The sequence below is a fragment of the Pocillopora damicornis genome, chromosome 4, assembly GCF_964200805.1.
Source record: "Pocillopora damicornis chromosome 4, jaPocDami1.2, whole genome shotgun sequence".
NCBI lineage: Eukaryota > Metazoa > Cnidaria > Anthozoa > Scleractinia > Pocilloporidae > Pocillopora > Pocillopora damicornis.
In genome coordinates this window covers 1,637,940-1,651,554 of record NC_142673.1, presented here as the reverse complement: position 1 = coordinate 1,651,554, position 13,615 = coordinate 1,637,940, and the positions used below count along the sequence as shown (strand labels likewise).

Sequence of the window (13,615 nt, the reverse complement as noted above, 5' to 3'; positions counted from 1 at the left end):
ACTTCAATGATAACAGCTCTAAAGTTTACTCGTTGTTCTTCTCTGTCTGTCAGCTATCAACAAAATTGTTTTATACTTTGGACAGTGCATAACTATTTGTGGACTAGAGTTCCAACGCACCTCTGTAATCGCATATAGTTACATCTGTCTCTTGTACAAATGTTTCTCCTTTGTAAGACGCACTGGGATCATCCATGTATCTCTTATACTTCCTAATGTGGTATCCTTCTTTTATAAATATGAGGGTAAAAGAAGATTTGTAATCGCATTCAAAATTGTGATTGGCTCGTGTTATTTCTCACCTTTGCCATGAACACAGCTCAAGTGAGTTTCGAGTCTTTGTTTCCTCGACAACTTTCTGCCACAAATCGTGCATTTGTAGTGCAATCCATTCTTGTCGATTATTTCTACATAGAGTGAGCTCACATCATTATTTATATCACCAAGGTATCTATCGTCTAGAAGCGTAGAACCGGTCGGAGAAGTCAGAACAAAGTTGTGCACTTTAATTAACACTGCAATCGGCAAGCCAGCGGATTCACTTTGCTAGCCAATGACAAGTCCTAAAAGATCCACGTGATCATGCCTGTGTCGGAAACAAAGAAGACTCCATTTGGCGCTCATCTTTGAATGTACTTTTCATCGGTTGATCACTTTTCTCAACTGTTTCGCTTAATATAACATTTGTAAAGATAGGTTTTATTGTGGTTCAACTTTTAACTCCACGGCGCCAAATCGTTGGCGCCGTGGAGTTAAAAGAAGGGACAACAGTTGACATACTGACTGGTACAAATAATGGTCGAGTGTGTTTCGTTCTAGCATAAACACACGATTTCTAGGTAACGAACAGTCTTTATTTGTAAACTAAGTGCGCTCTCATGTAGATATATGTGATCTAAAACCTTTTTCGATTAGATAACATCGACCGCTGTATCATGTGTCACCTGAGGTGCACGTGATCTCCGAGTGTGCTCTCGTTACATCCTTTCTTTCATAAGAAACAAAACGAAAACAACGGAACAATCAAAACAAACATGAGAAACAAAAAAAATCAAAACCACTATCCAAAAGAATCAACTAGTCAAGTCCGGTAATGTCTTTGTCTCTCATGACACTGACTCAGGTTAACGAACAAAGTCTTTCAGATAGGACGGGGGCTTCGTTATTCGACCACTGCGAGTCTGGTTGCCTTTGGAAGCTTGCGATGTTAGATCAGTCGCAGGCTGCTCGATCGCTGGCTCCTGTGGCTTCGCTACTTCTGAGCTGGAGTGACCACTGGCGTTAGTTTCTTGTTCAATGTGTTTAGATGGCGAGGGAAGTTCTGTCTGCTTGGGCATCTGGGTTGTTGGCGTGTGAGACTCTTTTGTAGTTGCTTTCAGATGCCTTCTATTTCGTCTAAGGGCAGAGCCATCTTCTGTGAGGACTTTGTAGGATCGCATGTTCACCTGTTCCTGAACAGTGGCTTTCTTCCAGGGCGCCTTGGGGTTGCTTGTGGGCTGAATGCGCACTGAGTCTCCAGTTTTCAGTGGTGGCAAATCTCGAGCGTTTCTATTGTAGTAAAATGCCTGCTTGGTTCTTGTCTTCCATTTTTCTTCTTGGACATTTTCGGCGAGTTTGGGTTTAAGGAGCTTCTCGCTTGTTGGGAGTAGGGTCCTTGTTCGACGACTCATTAGTCGTTGTGCTGGACTGCTTTTCATGCCTTCTGAGGGTGTGTTTCGGTGGTCGAGGATCGCGAGCCAAGGATCTGTTCCATCTTTGTTAGCCTTCTTAATAAGCCTTTTCACAGTCTTGACTGCGCTTTCCGCCATACCATTGGACTGCGAATGTCCGGGACTTGAGGTTAAATGATTGAATTCCCAATCTCGAGCAAATCTCCTGAATTCATCCGAATCAAACTGTGGGCCATTGTCGGAAAACACAGTGTTCGGGATGCCATGCCTTGCAAAGTGTTGCTTCAATTTGTAGATAACAGCTTTAGATGTTGTACTGGACTCCAACCTATCGACTTCCCAGTAGTTGCTGTAATAATCTACCGTCACGAGGTAACGTCGGTTGTTTGTCTCAAACAGATCAACACCAACCTTGGACCATGGCCGGTCAGGTACCTCATGTGGGTGGAGTGTTTCCTTCTGCTGGGAGATCTCAAAGGTTCGACAAGTTTCACACTGTCTGACAAAGTTCTTCACAGCTGTGTTCATTCCTGGCCAGAAAACGCTTTCTCTCGCGCGTCTCGAGCATCCTTCCACGCCAATATGTGATCGGTGGATTCTGGATAGGACTTCTGGTCTGAGGGATTTTGGAACTACACATCTGTCTCCTTTGAAGATAATTCCATCTTGCGCTGATAGCTCGTCACGAACGTTGAAGTATGGCGTGACGTCATTTGGGAGATCAATCTTGGTCTCAGGCCACCCTTCTCGAATGACTTTCTGAAGTGCTTGCATCGTGCTGTCTCGCAGACTTTCTTTACGGATATTGTCTAGGCTAGCTTTGCGGAGTGGCAGAAACTCGACCATATGTATTTCTTCAACTTCTTTGTCGATGGTTAGCACTTCATCGCGCGATGTGGTGTTGGGAAGGGGTGCTCTAGAGAGTGTGTCTGCCAGGTACATGTGCTGGCCTGGCTTGAAACCAATTTCGAGGTTATACTTCTGCAGGCGAAGTAGCATTCGTTGTAGACGCTTGGGGGCGGCCACGAGGGGTTTGCGGTAAATAACTTCAAGTGGTTTATGGTCGCTCTCAACAATCACTTTGCGACCATAAGTGTATTGGTTGAACTTCTCGGCTCCAAACACTATGGCTAGCAGTTCTTTCTCTATTTGCGCATAGTTGCGTTCTGTATCCGTCAGGGATCGCGATGCGTATGCCACTGGCTGACCATTTTGTAAAAGCGTAGCTCCAAGTCCAGTGTCCGAGGCGTCGCATTGAAGTACAGTCTCTTTGGCGGGATCAAAGTATCGGAGGACAGGTGCTTGGGAAGCTGCTTCTTTGATCTTCTTAAAGGCGCTCTCATGGACGTCGCTCCAGTGCCATTCTGCATCCTTGCGCGTTAGCTGTCGAAGAGGTTCGCAAATGTCTGCCAGCTTTTTTAAGAATCTCGTCAGGTAATTCGCTAGACCAACAAGCCGCTGTACACCTTTCACATCTGTTGGTCGCCTCATGCCTTTGATGGCGTCTATTTTGGATGGGTCTGGTTTTAGCCCATCTCTTGTTAACACATGACCAACGTAGGGGATTTCTGTCATCTTCAACTTGAACTTCTCCTTGTTCAGAAGGTAATTTAGTGTTAACAACTGGGTTGAAAACGTAAATTAGCCACCGTAAAGAGTAAAAAAGCTGACGTTTCGAGCGTTAGCCCTTCGTCAGAGCGATTAGAAGAATTGTGGGTTGTGTATGGATTTATATGTAGAAAGTGGAGCTACGCCATTGGTGGGAATATGATGACGAAAAAACAGGAATAAATTAGTTGAATGAAAAGCGCTCGTTGATTCCGTGGGGATTAAGGGTGCCGATTTGAAATATAAATTTTTGTTCTAGTGTTTTACGGCTTTCCGAACTGCCTAGATGTAAGGAAAGGCCGCAAACTGCCATATGCTGTTTAGAATGATAAGGAAGATTAAAGTGTCTAGCGACTGGCTTGGATGCGTCCTTGTCATTTATTTCCACATCGCGAAGGTGTTCTCGGAATCGGTCACCCAGTCGTCTTCCTGTCTCGCCGATGTATAACTTATTGCAATAAGTGCAAGTTATGCAGTAAATAACATTGGCGGAGGTACACGTAAAGTGATCAATGATCTTAATGGATCTTTTGGGTCCCGATATTTTCTGTACGTTGTGAATGAAAGGACAAGTTTTGCATCGTGAGCGAGCGCATTTAAAAGTTCCAGATTGGTCATTGGTTTGAAATGAACTCCTGACTAAAAAGTTGCCTATGTTTTTGTCACGTTTGAATGAAATAAGTGGGGGTTGCGAAAAGATAGTGCCAGTCTCTGAATCGTTTTGGAGTAATTTAAAATTTTTAAGAATGATAGATTTAACTGCGTGGTTGTGAGGGTGAAATGTAAGAGTAAATGGAATGCGATCCGTGTTCTCCTTCTCGGCCGTTTGTAGTGCTGCCTGTCGATCGATTTGTTGGGCACGGTGGTAGCCCGCTTGAACGACAGAAACAGGATAGCCGCGTTTATCGAAAAACTGGCACATTGCCTCTGATTTTTCGGAAAAATCAGAGTCGTCACTACATAAACGACGAAGTCTGAGAAACTGTGAAAAAGGTATGGAGTTCTTGACATGTGATGGATGTGAGGATGAATACAACAAGTAACTATGTGAATCTGTAGGTTTGTAGTAAACACTAGTACATAAGCCGTTGCCTTCAATTGAAATTTTGATGTCTAGAAAAGCCAAAGAATTGTCGGAAATTTCCCAGGTATATTTAAGAGCCGGATGAAAGGAATTGACGGCGGTTATAAATTGAGTGAGCTCCTCTTTGGTAGAGGAGGTAGCGCCGATGCAATCGTCAATGTAGCGGCCGTAGAGTTGAGGTTTTGGGCCGTGGTATTGGCTAAAAAATTGATGTTCGATAAAACCTACAAAAAGATTGGCGCAACCCCCACTTATTTCATTCAAACGTGACAAAAACATAGGCAACTTTTTAGTCAGGAGTTCATTTCAAACCAATGACCAATCTGGAACTTTTAAATGCGCTCGCTCACGATGCAAAACTTGTCCTTTCATTCACAACGTACAGAAAATATCGGGACCCAAAAGATCCATTAAGATCATTGATCACTTTACGTGTACCTCCGCCAATGTTATTTACTGCATAACTTGCACTTATTGCAATAAGTTATACATCGGCGAGACAGGAAGACGACTGGGTGACCGATTCCGAGAACACCTTCGCGATGTGGAAATAAATGACAAGGACGCATCCAAGCCAGTCGCTAGACACTTTAATCTTCCTTATCATTCTAAACAGCATATGGCAGTTTGCGGCCTTTCCTTACATCTAGGCAGTTCGGAAAGCCGTAAAACACTAGAACAAAAATTTATATTTCAAATCGGCACCCTTAATCCCCACGGAATCAACGAGCGCTTTTCATTCAACTAATTTATTCCTGTTTTTTCGTCATCATATTCCCACCAATGGCGTAGCTCCACTTTCTACATATAAATCCATACACAACCCACAATTCTTCTAATCGCTCTGACGAAGGGCTAACGCTCGAAACGTCAGCTTTTTTACTCTTTACGGTGGCTAATTTACGTTTTCAACCCAGTTGTTAACACTAAATTACCTTCTATACTCTCCCACCGACGCAGCACCACAGTTTCTTTAGAAACTTACCCCTTCATTCATTTCTCCTTGTTCAGTTTCACTCCCTTTTCGCGGCACCTTTCAAGTAGAGTTACGAGTTTTTTGTCGTGATCTTTCACTGCTTCTTGCACAGTGTCACCTTCACCCGAGATGAGGATGTCGTCTGCAACTGTGCGCACACCGGGAAGGCCTTCGATGGCTTGATCCAAACGATGTTGGAAATATTCCGGTGCGGGTGATATGCCAAATGGCATCTTCAGCCACCGGTACCGACCAAATGGAGTGCCAAACGTTGTTAGATAGCTTGAATCTTCATCTAACTCGACATGCCAAAACCCGTTTTTAACGTCACACTCACTGAAGACTTTAGCTTTTGACAAGTCCGGCAGGAGATCGTCGATAACCGGAAGAGGGTAGTGGCTGCGTTTCAAAGCTTTATTTAGTGGCTGAGGGTCGATACACACGCGTAGCTTGCCGTTGGGCTTCTTAACAAGTACCAAGCTTGAGACCCAATCTGTTGGAGTGTCAACTGCTTTTATAACACCAAGTTCTTCGAGACGAGTGAGCTCTTGCTTTAACTTGGGTTTCATTGCCACTGGAATCCTTCTAACAGGCTGTTTCACTGGTTCAATGGTTGTGTCCAACTCTAAGTGAAGTTTCTTCTCAAATTTTCCTTCTCCAGTGAAAACGTCATGGAAATCTGCTGCTATTTGTTCCATCGTTAGGCCCATTGCTTCAGTCTTTTCTTGTACCAATGAGATATTCTCGTAACGCACTTTGATTAATTTCATTTTCTGCACCGTTTTGGAACCCAACAGTGGCGTGCAGTCGTTATTGACAACAACAAACTCTGTTTCGCATTCTTCATCAACCTTGGGATTTACCAGATTAACACGACATTTACCGATGGTTTCCATTTTCGATCCGTTAAACATGCTGAGGACTTGTTTCGAATGCGCGATCGGGCACTCGTTCGGTAAATCGTTTTTGCTTATCACATTACAGGTGGCGCCACTGTCGACTTGAAAACGAACGGGATGACCTTTGATCTCCATTGTTGCGAAGATTTTCGATTTGATGGGTTGACTACTGACACTTTTGACACTTTGTTCTTCCAGATTTTCGGATGAAATCGTGAAGCAGTACTCTTCATCGCTCGAATCCTGCGAAGTTTTTGCGTCTCGCACTCGGTGAATCCGTTCTTTTCTTCGTTGTCGCCCACCAAGTTTTTGTTTACATAGCTTGGCGAAGTGATTTGTTTTGCCGCATTTCGCACATTCTTTTCCGAACGCTGGGCATTTATCTCCTGATCTCTCGTGTTTTCTGCCGCAGTATTTGCAATTAACTAACTTAGGACTGGCATCTTTGCCGTCTTTTTTCTCTTTGTGGTTGAGTGCGTTGACTTCTTCTCTTCCACTCATGACTTTCATTTGCGATGCAGTTGTTTCGGCTGATCGACATACATCGATACACTTCTGAAGATTTAATTTGGGCTCTTGTAGTAATTTCTTCCTAGTTCCCGTGTCACAAATTCCACAGACGATCCTATCACGAATTAATTCGTCGGTGAGCGGACCAAAAATGCACGTTTTCGCGAGAGTTTTGAGCGCTGTGAGATACGTGTCAAATGATTCGCCGCTTTCTTGTTTTCTATTATTGAAGCAGTATCGCTCGTAAATGACATTTGTTTGGCCAATGCAATGCCTCTCCATCAACTCCAGAACTGTATTCATTACGTTCTTGTCTTCTTCATTTTCGAACGGAAGACCATTGTAGACTTCGAGGGCTTCGGTTCCAATGCAGGTAATGAAAGTAGCTACACGGTATTTATCTTCTTGCCGGTTGAGACGTGAGGCGATTTCGAACGAATCCCACACTTGCTTCCACTTCTTCCAGTTTTCTGAAATATTTCCTGCCAAATTCAATCGCGACGGAATTGGTAAATTGCTTTGTATTCCATAGCATGGCGTCGGCGCTTGAACACTCGCAGAATCTTGAGGTGGTGTAGTAGTCATCGTGTCGAAGAGGCTACACTCCTGGTACCATGTTTCGTTCTAGCATAAACACACGATTTCTAGGTAACGAACAGTCTTTATTTGTAAACTAAGTGCGCTCTCATGTAGATATATGTGATCTAAAACCTTTTTCGATTAGATAACATCGACCGCTGTATCATGTGTCACCTGAGGTGCACGTGATCTCCGAGTGTGCTCTCGTTACAGAGTGGCCATCTGTAAAGCTACGATTTTGAAAGTTCGTGGTGAGTAAAAATTACGATATTCGTGACGTGATCAAAATCTTATAAAAGAATAGATGTAACGGGTTGAATTAAGCTTACATAACGCTCGGCGCAACTGAAACTAGAATAATTCTGAGAATCGAATCGGTCACTTGCATGCCGCAGTTTCTTAAGCTTTATGCTTTACAATGAAATCAACCTATCAGTAAGGTTTCAAGATTCCTTTAGTCACGTTTGGGAACACTCAAGATCCATAATAGGAACTGTTATTAAACAAACCTTATTACATAAAGAAGCCCTCCTTGGTAAAAACAAAATATTTTATTCAGCCCTCTTTTAATAAAATCTATGGGAGAGATGTACTAACTCCAATATAAAAGTAATTCAATATAAAAGAGATTTCTCAATTTGAGAATCCAATGAATGCCCTTTTCCTTATAGATATCTTAAAGACCTGGTCTGAGCTTTAAATATATATATAGATTTTTTTTTTTCAAATTCAGATGTTATGGAATCCAGATACAAAATGGTCAAGCTTCTTGTAGACAACCTCATTCAAGGCCAACTCACTGTGAGCCCAAGGAAAAAAATACAAACAGCAGCTAAGTTTGCAGTTTAGGATAACTTCATTCTAATATATTGTTACAGTTACAACAGGATTTTAATTAAAAAATCAATTTTATTTTACTGTAATTAACCCCTTCACTCCCAAGAGTGCTTGGTTTTCAAATATAATTTAAGATATTGTATTTTATGGAAAAGAATCAACAGATTTTATTCACAATTTGTGTCAAACCAAATTTAATGATTGATTAGGACTATATTATATGAATAGCTGTAATTGAGGATTAAACTGTATGAAGTTTTCAAGAAAAGAAAAATAAATCAAATTCCATCCTAATATTACTACATGTTGATATTAATAATTAATCAAAAATATTTTACATGTAAACCTTAATGAAGCTTGTAAATAAATTTCATTGAATACTTGAATTTTAGCTGGGTTTTTTTAAATTTAAAGTATTTATTTTATATCATTAGCCTCAAATTTTTACTTAAAATTCCCAGTAATTCTTAAACATTCCTAGAAATTCCTAGGAATTTTTTAAATTTACAGCTTTTCAGGGAAAGTCATTGGTGCTCTGAGTGGCTATAGACTTGGAATTTCTGGGAATTTCTGGGAATTTCTAGGAATTTCTAGGAATTTCTAGGAATTTCTAGGTTTTTAGAACCAGAGTTGTTATGGTTGGGAATTCCCAGTCTGAATTTACCGTGAAAATTCACAAAAATCCATTTTGCAAGGGCAACTAGATAGTTTTGCATACCTGTGAGCTCTCTCCATCCACATCACAATCTCTTACTAACTGTAACATTTATGGTTGTCAGTGAGTTGTGAAGTAGAGGGAAAAAACAGTAAAGTAGATGGCAAATTTCATGATTACCAGCTCTTATTGAAACTTCTGAACATGTGCGATTGCTGCCTCTAAAAGCTGAAATCATTGGAATGTATGAAGCCCAATTTTTTAACATTATTTACCTAGTATGATTTACCTATCATAGTGGAACCATATTCTTGCCTCCTAACAAATTTAGGCATGTCTTGTCAAATTTAATAGTGTAATCCGGTAAAATTGTGGAATACTCCAACTTCATAAACTTGCTCAAAGTAGTGTGATCATCACAACAAGTGTTCTTTTTGTTAATCAGATGTGAAGCCCTCAAATATTTTAGTAAACTCCCGCAGTGAAATCAAGCTCTGTGACTTAATAGTCAGTAGACAGTTCATTGACTCAATGGCAAATTCTTTTGTTGGCACACAATCTTACATGTTGGTAAGGAGAATATGTTGATAAGTTAAGTAAGTGAATGGTAGTTTTGGTATTATGTACTAAAAGAAATTACATGTTTCTAATCTTTATACCTCCTTGGAATGACCAATGAGTAATTTCTCCTTACCATATCAATAGCATTTCAACCAAAGAGGTGACAAGGAGAGAGAAAATATCATCTGGGGATATTGTTTGATTCAAGATCAAATTCTCATAGCTAGAATTATGATAAGTGTAAAGCACACTGTTAGGTGAATTGACAGTGAGATTTTGGGAGTGAAAGGGTTAAAATGTAACAGTTAAAATCCAACATGGAAGCTAAGAAAACAAGAAAACAATCCACAGACAAGTTAAACTGAGGTGGAAAATGCATGATAAGGAAGGCTTAAAGATGTTTCTGATACTTGAAAGGAGATACATGGTACATGTATGTCATTCATAGTTTGATTAAGTTCTGTAACCTACAAAATTTCCTTTTAATCAAATAAACCTTAGAGATTATTTTGTCCAAGTGCATGAACTCTGAAAAGTAAGAATGTAAGAATAAGCCATGAAAAGAGAACTTAAGATACAGAAGATTCACCTTATTTGCAATTAATCTTTGACATTTTAAATTCTCAGCCTGAAAGACTTCAAGGAGCTAACTACACAGTTAAATCTGACATTTGGAGTTTTGGATTATCATTGATTGAGATGGCAATTGGAAGGTATCCAATTCCACCACCGGAAGAAAACCAAAAAAGCACAAGTCCATCACATCTAAAGAGAATATCTCCAGGAACAAGGCCACCTAGTATTGTGAGCAATGATGCAAGGCCAATGGCGATATTTGAATTACTGGACTATATTGTGAATGAGGTGATGCCAAAAGTCTTAACAGTAAACTGATGAAAGTCGTGTGAATCAATTTTTAAGGAATTTATCTTGCGAGTTAGTTAGAGGATGTGCATAAAATTTGTGTAAACAGAGTAAGCAAGTTGAATTGCTTTTCTTCCCTCCATTGTTCTGACTAACCAAATGTTTGAGTAACATATTGGTTGATCAGTTTGATCTCCTAATAATATCTTTGGAGAAGTGTGCATTTCTGTGTTGATGTAAAGTTTGCAGCAAGTTCAGGATTGCTGCATTGTGTAATCATCTCTTTACTGCTGGGAAAATCTTTGTAGAAACTATGGTATATTATTGAAGAACGGTATATTATTGTCACTGAAGTTATACATTTTTGTTCTTTATTGGATAGCCTCCTCCCCAGCTACCACCAGAGCAATTTTCAGAAGAGTTTTGTGAGTTTGTCAACAAATGGTAGGCAATGTTTCCCACACTCTTCCATATGATAGTTATGAATGATAGTTATTGTCAAATTTGGACATAAATGTTTAGGGGAGTAAGTTGTGGTATATCCAGATGCACTGGAGATCAGGACATTCTAGAAAACAGCTAAATCTCACAGTAATCTATTTCAATCTGTTTCAGTCTTGTTAAGAATCCTTCAGAAAGAGCTAACCTCAAAGTGTTAATGGTAAGTTCTGTATGCTATGGAAAACATTTATTTTAAAATAAACTTGGAATTTTTCTTAGGGATTTTACAATAGCATCATGATTTTACCTTTTGAAATGGCAGCAAACCTCACCTTCAGTATGGCATGTAAAGGCAGCATTGATTTCCAAACAGAAAAGTGAATAATTCATGGCCTGTATGAGGGGTAACAGGTGATGGGTGAGCATCCTATCCAGAGATTGGGCTTATAAGGCAGATTTGTGGTTACACAATTTTACTGTAGAACATTTTGCCAAAGAAGGGAACAACCTAGAAACATAAACTTCCCCTCTACATTTGAAAACTCTGCTGGGTCTTTCATCTAACCAGTTACTTTGCCCAAATTTGAAACTGAAGGACTTAACCCTTTATGCCCCAAAATCAGTATACACTTTCTCCATGGTGCTCTCTGTACATTTCCTATAGTATTGAGAAAATTTATTGAACAATCAAGAACCTCTCAAGTTGGTTATTATTTCTTTTATCATCATGACCTTACTGTTTGCCTCAAGAGTGATACAGTGGAGTGAAACTGGATGCTAGTCACTCTTAGAGATTAAAGGGTTAAGGCTACTTTATTTTTAAAAAGGTGGAAAACCAAAAGTGTCACTAATAGCCCCATCCAGAAATTTATGTGTTATACTTTTTACCAGTACTGTTTATGAGATTAGCTGTAAGTTGGACAAAGGTAGTTTTCTTTTTGACTCTGGTGCTGGTGAGATATTTGGTGGTTGAGTGATGTGTTATTTTGTTCATGTTGAGTGGAGTCTACATTGGTTTTAAAATGGGACTGATTTCCAGAATAAAAGAGGGTTGCCTCAAAGCAAAATCATCTAGTTGAAAAAGCCTTAAAGACCACTGCTCTTTTACTCTGTCTTATTCTTCCAGGATCATGTCTTCATCAAGATATCTGAGTCAAAAAAGGTGGATTTTGCTGGCTGGGTTTGTTCAGTTGCTGGTCTATAGCGAGTGACTGGTTGCAATGCTTACTGATGAAAATGAAATGAATTGGAGTATTGGCACAGAACAAGCTTAGTACTCTTATTTAACTTGCATCAAGAAAATGACGGAATACATGAAAAGGTCTTATATGCATTGGAATCTATTAATTGTGGTGTGTATTGGATTCAGAGCAGCGAAAAACTGCCTTGGTTTGGGAGGGAATGTTAACAAGTTGCAGCCTCTTGGAGATGCAAACAATTATCAGAGTTGTTCAGGTATAGAGATTTCCACTACCCTGTAACTGGACGCCTTTGCATTGCAACAGTGCTGTTTACCAGGGAGTGCTGAGGAACTAAATGAAGATCTCAAAATCCTAGATAAGGCAATGATAGGATGGGACCAAGAGGGGTGGAGTTGGGCTAGGTGTTACATGTCCCCAGTCACCCCATCCTATCAGTCATAACTCTAGTTGCATGAAAAATAAGTGGATTTCTTTCTAATAATGTGATTATTGTATATTATTAGCTTTTTGGTGTATGCTGTAATTTCTTACTTTAGTTTTATTGAGGTACTATTCAAGGGTCACATTTAAATTGTTAAAAAAAAAAGGATGTAAAATCCTAATTGTAACCTCCTCCCTTAAGAGGTATTCCTTGATAGGCGTTCTCATTTGTAAGTACACCTACGTTCTTACCCCCTTAGTCTACATGCTCCCTCAATTAGATCACATTTGCACAATAGTTAGAACAAGTCGAGAATGGAGCAAGATTTTTCATCAAATTCTTCTCACCCAGTACTAAAAAATGTGCAGAGCTGTGATTAACTATGTGAAGAACTGAGAAGGAATTCTCAATTTTTTTTTCCTATTTTCTTTCTATTTTTTTTTTTTAAATTACAGATTTCTTTAATTTGGCCAGATTCAAAAGGTTGATTGATTTTTCACTCACTCAAGTCTTAGAGTGGAAAAACTACTCCCTAGAAGTGAGCTTACTTAAAAGGCCCTGAAATATTGTATAAGCTCGGAGATAATTAAAAAGGATGTTACAAGAATGACTGTCCTAGGAATCAGATATGACAGTTGGTGTACTAAATCATAAATTACTTTTTTTTTTTGCATCGTCGTGGAGGACTTAATAGTCGTCACATAATAAGGAGACTTTTCAGAAACATAGCTATTGGTACAAATACATGCACATGCAGAGTTCCAATCTACACCTGACTCTTTTCAAAGAGGTTGGAAAGAAGTGCTCTAGTCCCACGTTCTTGAGAGAACAGGGGCTTGTTTCTGGAGAGAGGAAGTCTCTTTATGACCCCGAAAAAGCAGTTCTTTTATTTCTGTCTTTCGTTCAATTTGACAGTTTTGAAAAGCAAACGGAAAATTTCTGGATAGGAAACAAAATGAAATGTTTAAATCTTTTTTAGCTAAAGCCTTGACTGTTTTCCTTACATTTGAATTGCAAGATATTACTTTGGGTCTGTATAATTACCTTTCCACGTGACGCCAACATTCTGTGATGGAGCACTTTAATGAGAGCATTTGGTGGTTTAGTCAACTGTAGATACATTGAGTTTGCATGCTTCGGTAAATATGAGATACAAATGTAACTCCCTATAAACGAGGAGACATTATAACTATTGAAATTTCTTAAAGTTTTGTTTATTCTGATGCCTTTATATTGCATTTGTTGGACTTTTTTATTGCTTATTCTGAACCTAATCAATTTAATTTTACATTGTCACAATTTCGAATG

The 13,615-nt window shown here is 39.6% G+C and overlaps 3 protein-coding genes across 5 annotated transcripts in view; 2 read left to right on the top strand and 1 right to left on the bottom strand.

The window, feature by feature from the left end:
- Positions 1-13,615, top strand: part of LOC149046405 (uncharacterized) — a 78,346-nt gene that overhangs the window by 15,967 nt on the left and 48,764 nt on the right. The window lies entirely within an intron of this gene.
- LOC149046410 (dual specificity mitogen-activated protein kinase kinase 1-like) lies at positions 739-13,514 on the top strand. Of its 2 annotated transcripts, XM_089203214.1 has the most exons (7): positions 739-806; positions 7,544-7,577; positions 8,060-8,169; positions 10,007-10,243; positions 10,626-10,687; positions 10,859-10,904; positions 11,811-13,514. In XM_089203214.1, the coding sequence occupies exons 3-7, from the start codon at positions 8,065-8,067 to the stop codon at positions 11,886-11,888; spliced, it is 528 nt and encodes a 175-aa protein (XP_089059340.1). In that variant the 5' UTR covers positions 739-806; positions 7,544-7,577; positions 8,060-8,064; the 3' UTR covers positions 11,889-13,514. The 2 variants fall into 2 exon arrangements, with proteins under 2 accessions (XP_089059340.1, XP_089059341.1); XM_089203215.1 differs by lacking the exon at positions 739-806 and having other exon boundaries at positions 7,540-7,577; positions 8,060-9,388.
- LOC149046411 (uncharacterized) lies at positions 4,933-7,533 on the bottom strand. The gene has a single exon (XM_089203204.1). It carries the CDS (start codon positions 7,330-7,332, stop codon positions 5,356-5,358), a length of 1,977 nt encoding a protein of 658 aa, XP_089059330.1. The 5' UTR covers positions 7,333-7,533; the 3' UTR covers positions 4,933-5,355.

What these genes read in the sequence shown, in the direction of transcription:
- LOC149046411 (XM_089203204.1), bottom strand. Translation starts at nt 7,332, where the DNA reads ATGACTACTACACCACCTCAAGATTCTGCGAGTGTTCAAGCGCCGACG.
- LOC149046410 (XM_089203214.1), top strand. Translation starts at nt 8,065, where the DNA reads ATGGAATCCAGATACAAAATGGTCAAGCTTCTTGTAGACAACCTCATT. An exon ending in AAACAGCAGCTAAGTTTGCA is followed by an intron (nt 8,170 to 10,006) that starts GTTTAGGATAAC and finishes TTAAATTCTCAG; the next exon opens with CCTGAAAGACTTCAAGGAGC. An exon ending in TGTGAGTTTGTCAACAAATG is followed by an intron (nt 10,688 to 10,858) that starts GTAGGCAATGTT and finishes AATCTGTTTCAG; the next exon opens with TCTTGTTAAGAATCCTTCAG.